The sequence below is a fragment of the Rhizophagus irregularis genome, chromosome 6 (assembly GCF_026210795.1).
Source record: "Rhizophagus irregularis chromosome 6, complete sequence".
Classification (NCBI taxonomy): Eukaryota; Fungi; Glomeromycota; class Glomeromycetes; order Glomerales; family Glomeraceae; genus Rhizophagus; species Rhizophagus irregularis.
This window is the reverse complement of record NC_089434.1, coordinates 4217732-4238184: the sequence shown is the minus strand read 5'-3', so window position 1 is coordinate 4238184 and position 20453 is coordinate 4217732. Positions and strand designations below refer to the sequence as shown.

The window sequence follows — 20453 nt, the reverse complement described above, 5'->3', positions numbered from 1 at the left end:
TCCGATTTTGAAAAAAAAAATGTTTAAAAAAATTTTTACCTCAATATATGTACTATATCAAAATACCAAATAACGAAAAAAATTGAGTTTTTTTATGTATATCAAAATCTTAAAAAAATTTTTTTTTCAATATTCGTATGTCAAAATTTCAAAAATTACCAATATCATTGTATCGATAAATTTTTAATCAAGAGACAATTTTCGTGGATTTTACAATAAAGATGAGAAATTCTTCATTATAATCATTTTCAACAAACCCACCAATATTTTCAATTATAAAAGAATGAATTAATATTAAAGATCTCCAAGTTCATGATATGCCAACTGATCTCCTATTCATTTATTAATAATAATTTCTCTGGTAAATAACCAGATTCTTTAAGTTTAATTTTGTAATACTAAATTCCAAAGTCTATCTGTTATATACAACATAATACGAAGTTCATCAAATATCCAATTTTCTAATAGAATCATTGTAAAATAATAATTCTATTCAGTATCCCACCAGAATTGATTGATCGTAATTGAATAGTATTTTTATTTAGTTAATGATCCCGTTATATTAATTGAATTACAAATCATTTATTAATAATAATTTCTCTAGTAAATAACCAGATTCTTTAACTTTAATTTTCGTTGTAATACTAAATTCCAAAGTCTATCTCTTATATACAACATAATATGAAGTTCACCAAGTATCCAATTTTCTAATAGAATCATTGTAAAATAATAATTCTATTCAGTATTCCACCAGAATTGATTGATTGTAATTGTAATAGTATTTTTATTTAGTTAACGGTCCCGTTATATTAATTGAATTACAAATCATTTATTAATAATAATTTCTCTAGTAAATAGCCAGATTCTTTAACTTTAATTTTCGTTGTAATACTAAATTCCAAAGTCTATCTGTTATATATAATATAATATGAAGTTCATCAAGTATCCCAATTTCTAATAGAATCATTGTAAAATAATAGTTCTAAAGTATATCCATTATATGTATTTATATTATCCATTTACTTTGATATTAACATTAATATTTACTATTTCTTTTTTTGAAATGGTGCACCATGGACAAAAAAATTGGCTATTTGCACCTATAAAAATAAACAATTTTTAATTTTTTACAATTGATGTATTTTTATGCCATATTTAAATTTTAGCATATAACCAATCACCACTACTTGATAAATCTGCTGTAGGCCACCTTCTATAATATATATATTGCTATCTAATACAATATATGGATACACAAGAAAAGGGTATTTAAGGCCAATAAACAATTGATTACAATAGGTACGACAAAGAATATCATACTAGATAATAATAATAAGAAATATAATCAATTAAAAGAGGAAAATAAGAAATAACTAAAAAATAAAAGAAATAAAAGAAGAAAAACTGGCATTAACTTACCCTAAAGTTCCAACAAGGAGATATCTCTACACATATATAAAAAAAAGATAAATGCATTTGGGTATAGAATGCCTTAATAGCTTAATTATCCCATTAGCTAATATATGCCTGTATAAAACAGTTAATATGGTGTCCTTCATAATTTCATCTTTATTAACTATTTTACATTTAACTTGATTTTCTACTGGTAACAAATATGATCTTCTAGTGACTTAGCTTTTTGAGTTGAGTCATCTTGTCATGACTGCTTCTTGCTAGAATTTTATTCAGACTCAATTTTCTTGATTTTAGATTTAACCAAATTTGGGAAATTATATAAAAGTAATATATTTCAGTTAATGCTATACAAAGTATTTTCCATGTTGTAAAATACACAATAATTTTTTTTTCCTTTAGAATTTGGCTAATTTAAAGATAACAAGCAAATTTGCTGTAGTTAGGCTTTCAGATGGAATATTTTCTTTCTTTGAAATTTTCCAATTTGCAGGAAACTATCATACTGGTATATCTCAAAAGCCACAGTCCAGTCTTTTTGTTTACATTTTCACTCCCATTTTTTCTGTATTTTGATGCTCATAAATGTGACTTTTTCCAAGATGTAAAAGCTTCTTTGTAATGTGTTATCCTATTTAGCAGGTATATTATAGACTATCAATTTATAATTGGTGGTGTATTTTTTGTTAGTTAATATTCAATGATTTTTGTTAATGAGGATCCATTATTCTTAGGTTTTTTCTTCAATTTCTCAGTTATTAGAATAGTGGTTTTGAATTTAGAGGCTTTTGTAATAGATGGAATTTGTTTCTATGATTTATACTGCCTATTTTGTTTTTAAGTAAATGACTCCATGGTATTACAGATAAATTTATGATGTTTGTCCCATAATTTCGGGTTTCAGATAAATTTATGATGTTTGTACCATAATTTCAGTATTCAATATCCATATTACTTGCAGTATCAATTAAATGGATTTTCTTTTGACATTATTAAGTTTAAAATAAGGACCTCTATTTAAAAGAAGGAATGAGGGAATGGGTATTATTTAATATCTTATTATCAAGTATTGATAAGAATATTGAGCAAACAATTACTGAATTTGACAAGCTTTCTTGGCGAAATATCTAATAATTTTGTAATTAAATTATCATCCGATTGCTTGATTACAACATTAAATTGATCTATCATAGTCTTGTATTTTTCCAATTATTTCTGAATAAGAAATCGTTATAATTAAGATCTCTAATATCTAATAGATTTGTTTGTAAAAAGATTAGAATTATGGAAATATCAGTAGCTTATTTACCAATATAGAGTAAGAGTTCTTTTTAAGTATCATCATTACTTTGCATATAAGTCTCAATATAAAGTTCATATATATAGAGGGTATTTTATTTTATGACTACTGCAAAATGCTTGTATTGAGTATTATACATCTCTATTGTCCTTGGTAGTAGGAAGTATTTTTCCATATGCTGTTTTGCATCAGCATTTTGTTTAGGTTAGAAAATTTCCTTTGGTACTTTGTTATGTAAGAACTTTTTTTGCTTCAAATACAATTACTTCTATATACAGTAAGTCTATAATCTATATACCAACCACACTTTGATTATATTCCGATTGTTTTCCATAATGGTGGTATATATTTCTTCTAAAAGATAAAAGTTCTTCTTTGAAAAAATTTAGTCCTAATGATTGGCAGAAAGAATTCTTAAGTTTATTCCTAATACCATATTTAATATGTACAGTTTTTTTTTTTGACAGAAAAAATTCTGGTTGCATCTTGACTTTAAAATTAAAGTGAGTTCTAAGATTGAAGAATTCCAAATAAGTACAATTTAAAATGTAATTAGAGGAATAATTAAATTTTACATTCTATAAAATTAAGGTGTTTGTGCTTTAGTAAAACCATATACAGTCAGACCTCTATATAGTCACCTAATCAATTCCAGAGGTCCGACTGTACTCCTGTAAAAACCCAAACAATTGAGATGATTATATTAAGGATTTATGTAAAATAGTTATCATAAATTTTGATAATTTCCTTGTTTAGAAATGTGAATAACATATTATATCTTATATTATCCTAAAGAATACTCTAATAGATTATCATTTAAGATGTAAATGGTTATTTGGTAAACAGTAACTCTCTTTATCTTCTTAAGATATAGGTTTGGCAGAAGGAAAGTATTTGCATTTATCACAAATTTTGGAAGTGCAGTTTTTTTCCAACTAGCATTGTTTGAAATATGATTATTAAAGAGTTATATTCCATTAATTTATATTCAGTTTTGTTTTCTCTATTTATTTTTAACTTTTAAACTAAAGTAACTTTTGTTTAATAGCTAGTATTAGAGTTATAAGAATAAGGAACTCTGTACATATGTATTTAAACTACAATAATTAAATGTGTATTATGTATAATGTAGATTTTAAATATAATAGTATCTTCATTTAAAACTGTTACATCTTTTGTACCATCTACAATGACAATAAATGAAATGGCTATAGTGGTTACAATTTTAAGAAAGTATCATCCATTGTGTCTATTAATACAGGAGTCTCTAACCAAGTATTTTAACCATCATAAGTAATGGAAATTTTTTTCTAAAAGTATTAAAAGAATATTGATGAATTAGTTCTTTTATTTAATTTTTTGTTTACTTGTTTTTCAATAAAAGGCTTAGTTTGGCTTGGTTTCAGTTGGCTTAGTTTACCTTAATTGTTTTAATTGAGCTTAGTTGGGCTTATTTAGTTGGGGCTTAGGAAGCTTACACATATGACAACTTATGACATAATATTCAGTTTATTATAAACTTCACCTTGTTAGATTTAACTACAACCAATCAAATTATAATACTATAATCATGTAATTATTAAGTGTAATATAAGATTTTGATTATCCTTGTGCCTTACTATTGGGCTTAGAAAAAAAACAACAAATTTTTTTGTTAAACAATAATTTTCATATAAAACATTATTTGTCACAACTCATGTGACTTTCTCTATAAAAATTTCAGAAAATGATCACGTGCCTGAGTTTCTTCGGAATAAAAAAATGATCATTTATCAGAGAAATTTTTCATAAGTTTACACTATACTGTACAAGTTTAAGCTTCAAAGTTATTGAACTATAAGTAATAATTATGATATTTAGATTGCAACTTAAGTTCCAACCCAAGTCTCAATCTAATTCAACTATAATGAACCATAAATTAAGTTTACAATATAGGTGTTGCAAGTGTTGCAACATTATATTAGTATAAATCTGGGCAGGCATTTATTTTTTATCAAATTCATTATTGCTTCTAATCACATTATAGAATAATATTAATATTAAAATTTGCTGGAATATTTGAATGAATAGTATGTGATTCAAATACAGTATGTAATAATTAATTTCTTTATTTCCTATTTAAGTGAGGCATACAAAAGATACAAGATTATGAATAATTTGTAATTTCACAACAAACTGATATGATTATGATATTTTATTTTTTTTAAAAAAAAATATTTCAAAAATAAATAAAATAAATGTATAAAATAATTATTAATTCTACTTTACAGAGAGATGCATTATCTAAAAGAGTTGTTGCATATAATATTACTTTACAAACTATAATAAATAATACTATTTGCTGGAAGTTCTTAGCATCATATAATTACCGGTTCTATTATATTAGCTTCTGTAAGTGCCTTCCAATTTTTGGGATAATAAATCAATATATATAACACTTTTTTGGTGACCCCATCCAAACCATTTGACTGCAGTAGGACCCCGAGCAATACTGAAATAGGTAACAAGAAATAACGCGTAGAATAGGCTAAATAATCATGAAAATCTTTCCTTTTTTAGATAAATTTTGATAACGTTGGTAAGAAATATAATACTTATTTAGTAATAACATTATCATAATTCCGGCCCTGAAAAAATGCGTAGAGCTAATGGTAAATTTTTGCCAATTTCCTATGACCTATTTATATATTGTTCGGGGTTCTACTGTAGTCACTGCTGTATGTAATGTATATTCTAAAAATACATGTAAAACCAATCATGTTATAGAAAAATTGTGTACCAAAATAATGAGCTAGAAATTATTAATTAAATTTCCTTATCATATTTGTTTTTACGTTTCACATTATTGGCGTTATATTAAAAATTATGTTTAATTTAAGGTGACTATTTTCTTTTAATTTAATTGTTAAAGTTAAACCATAAATGAATCATTTTAAAGTTTTTAAATGTTAAAAAAAGATGCTTTCTTCATAATTCTGCTGCATGGCACCTTATCTTTTCAGACATTATAAAGAATTATGCAACGGTTTATCATTAATTAAACTTTTCTAGATTAAATCTAGTCAAATACCATAAAATGTTTATTACACACAATTATTGATATAATCTTTGCGCAATAAACCATATTCGACTAGCAATACATTTAAACATACATAGAATAATAAATACAAGATATATGGTTTTACCATCGTATAAACAAGCAATAAATTTAATAAATATAAAGAATTTAAGTTCTTTGTTTAAATAAAAGCGGAATTTCTAACCCTATAAAAAAATCAGGGAAAAATTCCGATAAATGATCGTTTTTCTATTTTTTATTCCGAAGAAACTCAGACACGTGATCATTTTCCTGAAAAATTTCTTAAGTTTCCATTATGTAAGTAATTTAAAACCGTCATATAATTTGGATCTTGAGCTATTTCATAATATGCAATATCATAAAGATGAATCTGAAGATGTGATTTAATTTAATTATTAATGTAGAAATATTGTTAATAGTAAATAAATGAAAGTAGTACCAATTGTTGAATACAAATCAAAATAGATTTAAATTACCTCATTTAATATATCAAAAGAATTTATTTAAGCTTTTCAATACATATTCACCACTAGAAGTACAACATCTATATAGAGATTGGAATCGACCAAAAAACTTTAAATGATTAATAATCAATTAACAAGTTATTATAATTGAATAATAATCGAATTAATCGAATATTAATAGTTAATCAGTTAATTTTAATCGATTAATTAATTATTCAATTAACATATAAAATTTGCGTTTAATTGGTTTATGTATTTTATTTATCTATCAATTTTAATCCACGCCGTATTTTTTGACATTTATTGCGTCATAATCAGTGTTCCAAATATTTATTTATATAAATACTTAATTACAGAATTTATAAATAGTGTTTAAAAAATAAATAAATAAACCAAAATATGGAAATCTATTATAATACTTAATAAAAAATATTATATAATACTTTTTTTAATAAAAATTATTAGTTTACTATTAGAGAACGTTTCAATTATGTAATTAGAATATTACTTTATTAGCAACAAGTAATAAAGTAATATAATTTGAATTTCTTTTAATAAAAAGAATTTCTTGAAAAACTTTTTGGACTAAGGGTGGGTTTGTTTATTTATCATGCTAATCTACATTTTTAATCGATTAAACTAATTGACTAATTTAATCAAGTTAATCGGTTAAATTAATTGGTTATTGGTTAATCAATTTTTTGAGTTAATCGATTCCAACCTCTACATCTATACCATTTTTGATCTTCAATATCCAATGATCAATAAGATATTTTACCAAATCCACCTAATATAAGTGCATCCATTCAAAACACTTTTTATTATATATAAGATTAAGTTGTGATTGTTGTATAAATTCATTCAATTTTTAAAGTTATTCTTAAATCTTCTAGCATTACAAGTTGATACCATTCTTATCCTGTACCAGGTTCATTACATTCTCCCCCTATAAAAAATTTTATCCGTTATTTCTGTAAAAACTCCGTAAAAATGAGCCTTTCACGGATCCATTCACAGAAAATGTAAATAATACGATAAATTCATCGATATAAGGTTATTAATTCCGGAAATATGAGCCTTTTACGGAAAAAAGATGGAATATAAAAACGGATTGACTTTTTTTACAGGGTCCACATATTCCATATACTTGATTTCTTTTTTTCTAAATCTTCCATATAAACTACTTTTATCTGTATCTTCTGATTTGTAGATAGAAATCGTAACATAGTACTTTTAATGATCAAAAAATTATTAGGTACAATTTTAATTATAAAAATTTCAATATTACTATAATTATTAATAACTAAAAAACTTTAAATTGCACTTCAGACTTCATAGATAAACATATATTTATTTTTAATATATATCAAGAATGACATTTTTGCTGGATGAATATCCGGACATTGCATATCAACTTGCATATAAATATGTAGTCCTTCATTACACTTCAGATTAATAAATATGAATCTATAATTTCTACCACTTTGGCTTGTTTTTCCATATTAATTAGCTGAATTTATGATAGTTTGGTATATAGTGAATTCGTTATATAATATACCGAACTAGTTTTCTTTATAGGTAATTTAGGCCAAATTTGTAATGCTGGCCAAAATTATAATTTCGTTTAACATAAATTTTCGAAAAAATTACTAGCAATTCTGGCCAGCACTATAAAATTTTGCCTGGACTACTATAGTCACATGACCGTTCGTTATAGAAAGTATAAAGTTATTATATAGCATATAGGGGCTGGTTAAGTTCAGTTTGGATGCATTATATAATAGAGTTTTATTATAAAAGTTCGTTATATCCAGTGAAAATATTTATAAAAAAATCGGTTCTGGAAATTATGATTCGGTATAACGAGGTTTCGGTACAAACAGGTTCGTTATAACCAGAGTCGACTGTATAACACATAAATAAAAGTTAAACCAAACGGGTCGGTTAGAGTATAAAAATGCACGAATTTGTACTACAGTTACATTAATTTTTTATGCAGAGAAAAAAAAGTATTAGACTATTAAAATATAGCAATTTATGAAGATAAAAACAACATTATCTGATCATCACAAAAAAAAAAATTGTAGATAATCAAAATGATTATAATATCACAAAATGGCAATAAGCTTCTTTTTAAATTATAAATTAACATTTTGGGAGAACAAGATGCCCCTTTATCAACGTGAATTTTTGCCTTTTTCTTGATGTCTCTTAACATCATGATACGAAATAATGAAATCAAATTCATCAAAATAACGATAAAAATCCCGCTTTGGCAAGATCAGTAAATGAGATTGAAATTCCATATTCATCAACATTCCTTTGTCCAACGCCGTATGTTCACCATCAAGCATTTTATCCAATTCCCTAACTCGTAAATCTTATAATTCAATAAATACTTCACCAGGAATTCCTAATGCGGACAATAATGTAATCGCCTGACGATTGAGATATGCTGAGATGAACGTAGAACCTCTGTTAACTTCCAATACATTATGATGTGATTCAAATTTATGTTGACTAGGGCGAACTTGAACTTGATTATCTTTCACATTAGTTGCTGACATAAAATACCCTTATACCCAGCCATTCTAAATTGAAATGCACTTGGAATAGTTTATAATCCCATTCATAAGCAATCATCTTTGCTAATGAAAAAGAGATATTCCCTACCCCATCAGAAAACGTGAACCCATTTCTAACTATATCAGGAATTTCTTTAATATCATCAATAGGTAGCTTTTGAATAAATAACACTGACCAATTCGGGATTATTAAACGAATTTTGGGCCTACTTGTGGTAGATGTTCATTAGACAATTAATAGTGATTTTAATGACTACTGTAAACTAAAAGAAATATAGACAATTTCGAATTAATTTAACATTTTAATTCATATATATATGTGACATCTCACCTTTATGACTTTATAATCATAATGCAAATGCGTCTTCAGTTGCTCTTTATTTTAATATAAATAACAAATAACGTTTTTTTTGTTCAACCAAAGATGTGTTATGAGAAGGTCATACAGTCAGCCCGAACTCGCTTTATAACGAAATTTTAATTTTCCCAATATACACGACATTTACATCAAAAAAATATCTCTTGTTATAATGAATCAGCCAATTAAATTCTTTAAATTCTTCTCTTTAACGTTAATCTTATAAAAGTGAAATCGAAAGATTGAGGGCTGACTGTACCTTAAGCATTATTTTCTATTCATATGATACAAATTTTTAGATAATTACATGTCACGCTGCTGTTTCATTTACAGCATTATGAGAATATTTAGAAATATTTCTTTCCAACTTAATGTTTAAAGTTTGTGTATGATTTTTAAGGCTTGGTACAATGTTGTTGTTATTCAATAGTTGCTATTTATTACTTTATTTTTGTAATAGTTGTTATTATCTAGTCATTATGTATTTTTCAAGAATTGAAACATTTTGGTTATGTTTTGTTCGTGAAACTAGTTTTTGCTCGAAACCTAACGTGGCTTCTTATCGCAATATTTATTAAGAAAAATTTGTAAGAATTTTTCTTAATACTGCTTAATGTTAATTTATGCTGCTTGAAAATTTTCACATATTTTCTTAATGGTAATTCATCTAACAGACTTTAGCACTTTAGCATGTAAGGCTGTGCGTGGTACTAGTTGTGGCGGTACCAGATCAATTATTTTAATGGAATTTTTTTTTAAAAAAAAGCCATCAAGTTTTAGTTTTCATTTTTGCTTTATAATACAATTTTTTTTTAAAAAAAAAATATCGCTTAATATTTATAGTACAGAACTAACATTAGGAAGTCACATCAGTGTTAAGTTATAATTAATTAATTTTCATAATTAAAAGAAAGTGTAAGCTCAATCAACCCATGAAAAAAAGTTGTACAACTTAGTTATGCTTTGTGTAAACCATTCAAACACTAACATATTTAATAAATAATGTTTTAAGATTCCAGATCACGAATTAAATATTTTGAAATTCAATATAAATTGAGTAACTATATACTGTAAATCGACAACTAGGAAAATTTTTAATTTTTTTTAATTTTTTTTGCATAATAAATCTATTCCTTTTTTTAAGAATCAGCCCAATTAAGCAAATAAGAAATTGACGTTACTTTTCTTTTTGAAATTTCTATAAAATTTTTATTTATTTATTATTGTTTGATTGATGTCTAAATTAATAGAACAAGTTTCTTAAATAATTTTTTGAGCTTTTTTTTTATTTTTTATCATTTTTTATTGACAGGTCAAGAAAGTGTACCAGGTTAACTTATACGGGTAAAATCTGTACTATTTTTCACACTTTCACATTTCACATCCATTATTTCATATAGCGTGTACCTATATCATGATCATGCTGATGACAATCTAAATTGGCACACATTTCATACGTGCTCGTTATTGATAATAAAAGTTGTAAATTAATTGAATTCTTCATATAATTATCCATACCGTACAAAACTTGTTATACATATAACTTATAGGTACAGCTGATAAAATTTTCAAAATATAGTAGCGTACCATACCACCGCGTGTCTCATAATAAGTAAGTTTATCTGTTATGCACAGTTATTATCATTATTTTGCATATATCAATATATATATTTTAAATAGTCTAATAGGAAAGGGAATAATGAATAAGATGAGAGTTAGAATAAACAAACATTAATTTTGTCAATAATATTGTCCTGTTTATAAATTTAATATCAGATATCAAGTGTATTAAATATTCTTTGAAAAAACTATTTTCATGATTATTAATTTGAGTTATCTGACTGTATTGACTTACACTAGTGAATAAACTTAATCAAAATTACATTAAAATGAAATAATCAATAATATTATCCCTAAATAATATAAAGTATTCGTAATATTTCAGGATTCTTGATGCTGATTCTTGTCAGTAATTCAAAGTTACTACGCAATTCTTGATAATCTTAATACATTAAGCCATAAAGAAAAATTTAGCCACAAATTTTGTAATCGGCTGATTCGCATCAGTAATTCAATAACTTAAAAACGCAATTCTTGATCATCATAATGCAGTAAGCCACAAAGAAAGTTTAGCTACAAATATTTAATCAGCATCTTGAACGCTAATTCGCATCAGTAATTCAATTTTAACTTAAAAATACAATTCTTGATCATCATAATGCAGTAAGCCACAAAGAAAATTTAGCTACAAATATTTAATCAGCATCTTGAACGCTAATTCGCATCAGTAATTCAATTTTAACTTAAAACGCAATTCTTGATCATCATAATGTAGTAAGCCACAAAGAAAATATAGCCACAAATATTTAATCAGCATCTTGAACGCTAATTCGCATCAGTAATTCAATTTTAACTTAAAAACACAATTCTTGATCATCATAATGCAGTAAGCCACAAAGAAAATATAGCCACAAATATTTAATCAGCATCTTGAACGCTGATTTCGCATCAGTAATTCAATTTTAACTTAAAAACGCAATTCTTGATCATCATCATAATGCAGTAAGCCACAAAGAAAATTTAGCCACAAATATTTAATTAATATTTCTCTGTGAATTTTATTCTTCTTAGTTCGATGTTACCGTATTTTATACGTTATACTCTATAAAATATTTTATCCGTTATTTCTATAAAAACTCCGTAAAAATGAGCCTTTCACGGATATCCATTCACGGAAAATGTAAATAATTTGATAAATTCTGTAATACTAGGGAATGGTAACCGTTGGGAGTCTGGAGCAACTTAATTAAACACGGTAAATTTAATTGAAATATCAAAAAAAGGATGTTTTGTCATTATAAAATTCAGTTTAAACAAAATTATCATTTATTTTCATTGTTTTTCAAATAATAGGTTCTATTTTTATCATGCATAAACAAAGAGTAACGTATAACCAAAAGAACCAATACGGGTGCCGCGTGCGCTTTGCTAGCAAAGCGTCAATGTCAAAAAAGAAAGTAAGGTTACAAAGAGGCTATTAAACCCTTAAAATCAATTCTAAAGTCGACCAGTAAGTACAACCAAGAAAGTTACGTGCGTACGTCAAGAAAAACAACCATCACAGCCTTTGGCTGCTCCGGTTTCTGACGTACCCGTACGAATGGATGGCTATCGACTCACACAGTGAGCGGGCGGACAACAGGACATTTGTGAAACCGACACGAATAGTATTTAGTCCTTCGCTTCGCTCTGGACTAATAAGGTTATTAATTCCGAGGATATAAGCCTTTTACGAAAAAAAGATGGAATATAAAAAATGGATCAACTTTTTTTATAGGGATAGTTACTCAACATTTAAATATTACTAATATTACTGCATTATTATTAATGTAAGAAGATGAATTATCAACAATAGCTACTAATTAATTAATCAGCTATTTGCAAAATTTTAAAGATGTGAACTTCCTGCATTCTTTTATTAAATGTGAACTAAAGTTTATATGCAGCAACGAACGACCATCTATCACCACAGTTACTGCCACTGTGGTCGCTAAAGCATCCCGTTATGCTGCATCGATCAAAATCCAAAAAGGATCATCGCCGATTTAGTGAACATGGTTAAGGAGTTATTAAAGCGTTCTATCAGACTTGTAGGCAAAAGCCTGAAAGAATATTATTTATCGAGACGGGTTTCTGAAAGCCAATTCGGAAACATAAAAGCTACTGAAGTAGAAGCGATTAAAAGTACTTATTACATATTCATGCTTTTCGTTATTTGATTGATTTATTTTGCTAACTTTTAATTATAATAGCCTCTTGACGATGATTATAATCCTACGATCACGTTTATCACACGTATTTTCCCAATAGATAGATGTGATACAGATCGATCGGAAATTGTCTTCCTGTTACAGTAATCGATACAGTTATAACCCATCCGTTTGAATTCGACTTTTGTAAGTAATTTTAATTTACATTAACATATACTGATATACAATTTATAACAAACATTTCTAAATGATTTTAAAATCCTTAATAGTTTGCAAAGTCACGCTGGGTTATTGGTCAGCTCACTATTGTTCTATATGATGATAATAGGAACACAATCTACCCAAAATTTCTTCCATGCACGGCTTTATCCAAACATGTAAGTTAATTTTAATTTAATTTAATAAGTTTAATATAGTAACTAATTTATATATTTAATAATTTAGGTTACAAACATTGTCATTATACACGCGATGTACGCGTTCGGTACCTTTGGTAAGATTTTAAATTGCATTTGTTATTATTGTATGCAGTAATAGTAATAATTGTCTTATATTTAAATAGGTACCGCCAGTGTATTATGCACATTTAGTTACCAAACAAGCAAAACTCCATGCGCGGCAGGCCATTTAGTGATACGGAGTCGAAGAAGGTGCAGGTGGTGCTGCGGTTACATTTGGAGTAGTAAAGACGGAGCTACAACGGGTAAATATTACAAATGAATAAGCATATCTCAAATTTAAATATTTCATATTCTAAAATAAATTCTCCTCTTTAGGTTATGTATTTTGTGTAGCTATTTTCGCACGAGTCATTGCAAAAATTATTTTCTTTTTATTTTTATTTATAAAAACATTAATAGAATAAAAAAAAAATTGGTATAATTTATTATAGGATATTATTATTAACATTCAAGTAACTGATATTAATTGTTAAGAAATAAATAAATAACTTTATTTTCCTGAAAATATTTATTCACGAAAAAGTAATTAAAAAAAAGGTTATTACCGTAATATATTATAAACAAGAGGCGAATTTAATAAAAACCAGCTAATTCGAAAATTTTTCTAGAAACATTCTTTATGTATTTAGTATAAAAACAATAAATAACCTAATGAATAAATAATTTTCGGCGAAATGTCCATTTGGCAAAATGTCCATTCGATAAAATGGTTTCGGCAAAATGGAATTCGGCGAAATGAGTTTCGGTGAAATGGACTTCGGCGAAAAGTCCGGATATCTAATTTGACGTAGTGAATTTATTAAGTCACGTGCAGGCGGTAATGTTTTGTATTTGTTTAAAATTCATGAAAAAGTTTAATTTCTTATAAATATATCCGTGTATAATAACTGAATAAGAAAGTTTTTCTCATTGAATAAAATAAATCTATAAAAAATTACGAACCGATCTTCATAATAATTTCAGAAAATATAAACTTTATAGATTTAGGTAATTAATAATATGTGATGAACGCTTAAATCATGTTTTCACGCATACATACATAAATATATTTCATATGAAACATATAAAAATACATATAACTTCATTGTATTATTACTTTTTATGAACAAGTTCACTATTAATAATTAGTAAACTATTAGGCAGCGGAAACCGTTATTTTTTTTATTGTTAAAGAAAATATATGATACATGAAATTCATTATACTAAACTGCCTAAATCTTCACCCTTCGGGGAAACCGTTATAAAGTCCGAGGTGCCATTGAAAGTCTAATTGCTGTACATCATCACGTGCCGGATGGGCATCAACATATCGTCATCGAGCGTAGAAGTATGGACTAATCAGGTAATTAACGTCCTAAATTAACATTTTGTGAAATATTACTTTGAACAAATGTTTAGTCTCACGGAATGATCCAATTGGTTCGGAGTTCGGTTCCGTTATATAAATTTAGTTTCATTCATAAATTTTAAGGGGTTTTGTTCCTTTTATTTTTGTCCTCTGTAATTATAAATTCCCAGGCTTTCTAGTTATAACAGATTATTAAACGTTCTTTCTTTATTATTGAGTAAAAAATGCCTAAACTTAACAAAGATATTCTATTTTTAATTTTCAAAGAATTACAAAAAGATTCCAAATCTCTCTTTTCATGCCTAATGGTTAATAGGCTTTGGTGCGAAACTGTTATTCCAATTTTATGGAAAAATCCTTGGTGCTATGATATTAATTATCGTAATAAAAATTCATTATACTCTTTCATTATCTCCTGTTTACCAGATGATATTAAAGAATCTCTAATAAGCCAAGAAATCTTCTTACCTTCCATTTTACACCAACCTCCTCTTTTATTTGATTACTTATCTTATTGCAGAAGTATAGATGTAGACATATTGAATGATATAATTTCTATAGGAACTTCAGAATCACATAATCAATTTTTTTTACAACTAGAAATTTACAATCTTTTAATGAAGAAATGTTCCGAATTTAAGTATATTAATATTATATCACTTCAGCATCAAATATTTTACTTTCCAGGAGCTAAGGATCGACTTGAACCACTTTACGAATTAACATGTGATACATCTATTGGTTCTTCTTACTTCCATGGATTAGCACGTTTTTGCCAAAATATTCAAAGGCTCATTATTATAAACAAAAAAATGAAAATGAATCAAGGATTAGTCCAATTAATTGAAAATCAAAGAAATCTAAAATATTTTGAGTTGAGGGATGATTTTAATGAAGAAGATTTTATACAAGAAGATCCTTATAAAGAAATTTTTCTTGCATTAGTAACAAAAGCTGACTCTCTTAATCATTTAATAATGTTCCTTAATTTTATTGATTGTTATGAACACACAATCATTCAAGATGTACTCACTAAACTTCATAAATTAAAAACGTTAATAATTAATAATGTTTATATTTATTTTTCTGAAATCAAATTAAAAATGTTGGGGTATCGTGAACTTGAGACCTTTAATATTGATTTCATTTCGTTAAATGATGCTTCTGTTATAATTGAAAATAATGGAGAACATCTCAGAGAAATTTTATTAAGATATATTGATTATGGATATTGGTATGATAACCTTAATGAAGGTTCTCTTAATTTTATTCGTAAAATCCATCAAAATTGTCCTTCGGTTGAATATTTGTCATTACTATTTCCATCAACAGCGAATCATTTCAGAGAATTTGAAACGTTATTAAAAAGTTGTCAAGCTTTGAAATCATTATTATTAAGTATATCAACTATTAATAAAGAAGAAACCGGAAGAGAATTATTAAAGATATTGGTTAGATCGGCACCAACAAATCTAAGAGAAATTAGGTTTTTTGAAGAATTTCAATTTACTTTAAAAAATTTGGAGACTTTCTTTAAAAATTGGAAGAACCGACCTGCACTTACTATACTTACATCTGATCCTATGTATAAGGGAGATGACTATATGAAATTGATCGATAAATACAAAGAAATTGGAGTAGTTAAAGAATTTAGGTGTGATTCTGAAATTAATATATACTATGAAACTTAAAGTAAAATAGCTCAGTCATAATTTATCACATGTGTTTATATTTTATTAAATATGTAAATTTGTATTATTTCTTTTCGTTATATGTAATATTAAGTTTGAAGTTTTGTAATAGTGAATTTTTGGAAAAAATTGGTTCTTACTTTCGATTAATAAGAATCGTATTACTATATGTTACAAATAAAAAATGTTTACCACAATTTTATATATATATATAACGTAAAATTGAGTATTTGAACTTTTTTTGCGATAAAGCTTAATATTCAATCAACGATTCTATATTTTTGGAATAATACTTTTGATTTTCAAAAAAAAAATTTGAATCTATTGATCTATTGAAGAATAAATAATTAAAATTATTTTATTTCATTTTTTATTACACAAATTATTATAATATTAGTATTGGCCATTTAATGTCATCGAAACCTACGCATTCGTGTAATTTACAAAGGTGAAAATAAAGATTCCACCCCTGAGGAAATTGTCTCTTTCCTGTTAATTAAATGAAAGAAATCGAGGAAGACCGATATGTTAAAAAAGTAGTGATTGCGTTACCTAACTGAATATTTCTCAATATCAAGATATAAAGAATGCTGGTTTGATGAATTCGTATCGTTAATCGGCAGCCATCACGTATGGGTTGAAAATGAAAGTTACCGGGAAACAAAATATTTATGTCTTTGATGGTGGTACTTGTAGTGCCTCTCTTAGTAGCTTTTGATAAAGGAATTTTTGAAGTAAAAGCCGTTGTTGGTAACAATAATCTTATCGTCTAGTAAATCATTTTGTACAAGAATTAAAGGGAAAAGTCAATCCATGAGTGATCTTTGTCGTTTAAGATCAAAATGTGAACGTACAAAACATATTCTTTCAAAGTATGAATTGATTCATGATACCGATAAAAAGAATTTTAATAAAACTACGTGTTCTTTATGTATGACGATTCAATTTTTTACATCAAAGGCAATACAGTTCTTTAGATCGTGACAAATTCGAGAAATTGAATAATTGTTTTATTCTGCAATAAAACTTATTAGGAAAGTAATTAACGATACAAAAATAATCAAAAATCAAGTTCATATTCCAAGAATTCAAAAGAGGAATAAAAAAATTATTTAATTTTAATTATATCTATTAATTCTGATGAGGCTGCTGTTTATAGTGCTGCTGCACAAGCTGCTATTTTATCAGGTGACACTTCTAAAAAGATTAAAGATATTCTTATACGTGATGACTGCTTTACCTTTTTACCTTTTAATGTCGTGACTTCTGGTGGCGTAATAACTCCGTTTATTGAGCGTAATACCGTAATTAGGGATGGCAACGGTCGGGTTATGGTCGGTTATAATCGGTTATAGCAATTTAAACGGTCAGTTATAGTCGGTTAAAAATTGGTTGGTTAAACGGTCGGTTAAATAGTCGGTTATACCATTTTACTTAAATAATTGGTTAAATGGTCGGTCAAATGGTTAAAAATGGTCATTCAAATGTTAAATGGTTGGTCAAACGGTCGGTTAAACGGTTATGATCATAACCGTTGCCATCCCTAACCGTAATATCCATCAAAAAGTCATAAATTTTCGAAATTTGAATTAATAATTCTCATCAAGCAAGAGAACGTCCCTAACAACTATTTAGATCGTATTCCTCAAAAAATCTGTATCGATTAAAGTATATGATGGCGAAATTTATCATTACTTGATCGGGGAATTTCGATTCCAATTTCTCGAACATTGAAGTCACCTTCAATCTCAGTCTCAACTTTGTACTAAAAGTGTACATATTGGTAGCACATTTTTATTATCAAATTTTGAAATTAATTATTGACTTCAGTTTTTATTAAATTATAGGCTTCTGCTGTTGATAATCATGGTAGAATAGTAAACAAAAATGAAATTATAATAAATAATGGATTGTCAAAAGAAGATGAGTTTGTGATGAATTTTAAATATACATTTAATTATTTGTTATTATCATTTTATTTAACACATTGTTTTTAATAATAACAGCAGCTGCCAAAGCTGAGAATGATCGTGCAGAAAATGAAATAATTGTAGAAAAATGCAAGCACAAAGTTACTTTGAAAGTTACGTGCACAACTTAAAAAAACACAATTAAAGTAAGTATCTCTGGTTATTAATCTTATCTACTTGATCGTATTTTAATTTTTATTTATATAGTAAAACATAAATTTGGATTTAGGATGATGTCGTACAGAGCGCTATAAAAGAATCAATCGAGAAGCAGAAGGAATGGCTTGATTATAATGAAGAAGAAGAGGTGCAAGAATATGAGCATATACAAAAATTACTCGAAGAGATTGTTCCAAAAATAACATCTGATAACCAATAGAATATAGTACTATCACCATACATAAAATAATCGTTAATTTAGAAGCCAGAATTTATTTGAATTATCCAAATTAATTCAAAACAGATCTAATTCAATACGAATGTTTATTTTTTTTATTATAAAGATATAGAATAATCAGTTCGATTTGTTGCCCTATAAAAAAATTTTTTTGGAAAAATGATCACGTGCCCGAGTTTCTTCGGAATAAAACTAGAAAAATGATTGTTTTTTCCAGAATTTTTTTTATAGGGTTGTGAAGTTGATTGAAAAAAAAGAAATACATTTAATAAATATTTCCCAAATAAAGTTAACATTTCAATATGAACAAGATTCTATCCGTGATTTAGTGTTCTAAATGTCATCGAGCGCGTAATTTCTATATGATAATTTTTTGTCAAAATTTTATTAAACGTTTGAATTTTTTATTACTTTCTCGTATTTAATTATATTTTATTTGATTTTTATTATCACATTTAGAAAAAAAAGTATCGCTTTAATTACATAAAAATTACGATATAAAAAAATAATATATAAATAAACGTTTTTTTAAATGATTTTTATGTTTTTTTTTATTGTTTTACATTTTATTGAATATTGAAAAATTTTTTAAAAAATATAATTAAAATTTTTTAATATAATTAAATAAAATTTATTGAACTCCTTTAAACTTTCTTGTGAAATGAATATCATGAATGCGATCGGATAATTTCTTATAGATATCTTTATCGTTTCGTGGTGCCTGATTCCATAAAATACTGGCGGCTTTAGTCCATTTCGTTTTGCTTCATTACATACGTTTCGCCTGAATATTAAAAATGAGTTTTTGAGACTTTTTTGGTCGAGGCTCACCGACCGTATGATTATCCTTCTATCGATTCTATTAATTGAAGATGTCACCAAGTAATCAATTGGTCCAATTCCTAATATTTTGTTAATTTTTTTCTTTTCTGAAATAAATTTAGGCGCTTATACTATATATGAGTTTTTCATCTATTTTCACGATAAATGGTCATTATATCATGTGATATGCATAATGGCATAATCACTTTGTTCAATGACTTTTATTAATAATATTTTGAAAAATTCTAAAATAATTTTTATCGATCAAGTACGATATAAAATTATCCTAATCATTTTATTCACTGCATGCTTAGTTATTAATTATTGGAATTAACACGTTTTTCCCCAAAATCATAGCTGGTATTATTTATAATGCCTTAAAAAAATTGCAGATCATTGGCCAAACGCGTAAGCATAATCTTGGCCAAAAATATTTCCTTTTTCGCGTTTTAACGGTCGATGGAAAGGAATTTCCATAAGGCTGTTCTAGGCATCTAAATGAAATTACGTAAAAAATTCTGTGAAACAATGTGATCATCAAGGGCGTATTTATATAAGACTTATTTAAGACATGAATTTCTGTAAAAGGAACGATTAAAAAGTGATTTAAAAAAAAATTATTCATATATAAAAAAATACAGTATGTTGATTATTTTAATCTAATTATGGAATAATTGGTACAAAATTATGTGAAACATAAAAATAAACGAATGAACGAATAAACGAATAAATGTATAGCAAAAAAAATTTTTACAATGAATTTTTACAATTTTACACAATAAAAAAAAATATATA

At 26.4% G+C, this 20453-nt stretch overlaps 2 protein-coding genes across 2 annotated transcripts; both read left to right on the top strand.

The window, feature by feature from the left end:
* Positions 1 to 14937: 14937 nt before the first annotated feature.
* OCT59_026620 (uncharacterized protein) lies at positions 14938 to 16674 on the top strand. The gene has a single exon (XM_066143288.1). It carries the CDS (start codon positions 15003 to 15005, stop codon positions 16467 to 16469), a length of 1467 nt encoding a protein of 488 aa, XP_065992821.1. The 5' UTR covers positions 14938 to 15002; the 3' UTR covers positions 16470 to 16674.
* A 466-nt stretch (positions 16675 to 17140) lies between these two features.
* On the top strand, positions 17141 to 18818 carry OCT59_026619 (uncharacterized protein; the record flags this gene model as incomplete). Its single annotated transcript, XM_066143287.1, has 5 exons — positions 17141 to 17241; positions 17629 to 17803; positions 18317 to 18338; positions 18476 to 18540; positions 18669 to 18818. 5 exons carry the CDS (start codon positions 17141 to 17143, stop codon positions 18816 to 18818), a joined length of 513 nt encoding a protein of 170 aa, XP_065992820.1.
* Positions 18819 to 20453: the final 1635 nt, after the last annotated feature.

Excerpts from the sequence above, each read along its gene's own strand:
- OCT59_026620 (XM_066143288.1), top strand. The coding sequence starts at position 15,003 with ATGCCTAAACTTAACAAAGATATTCTATTTTTAATTTTCAAAGAATTA.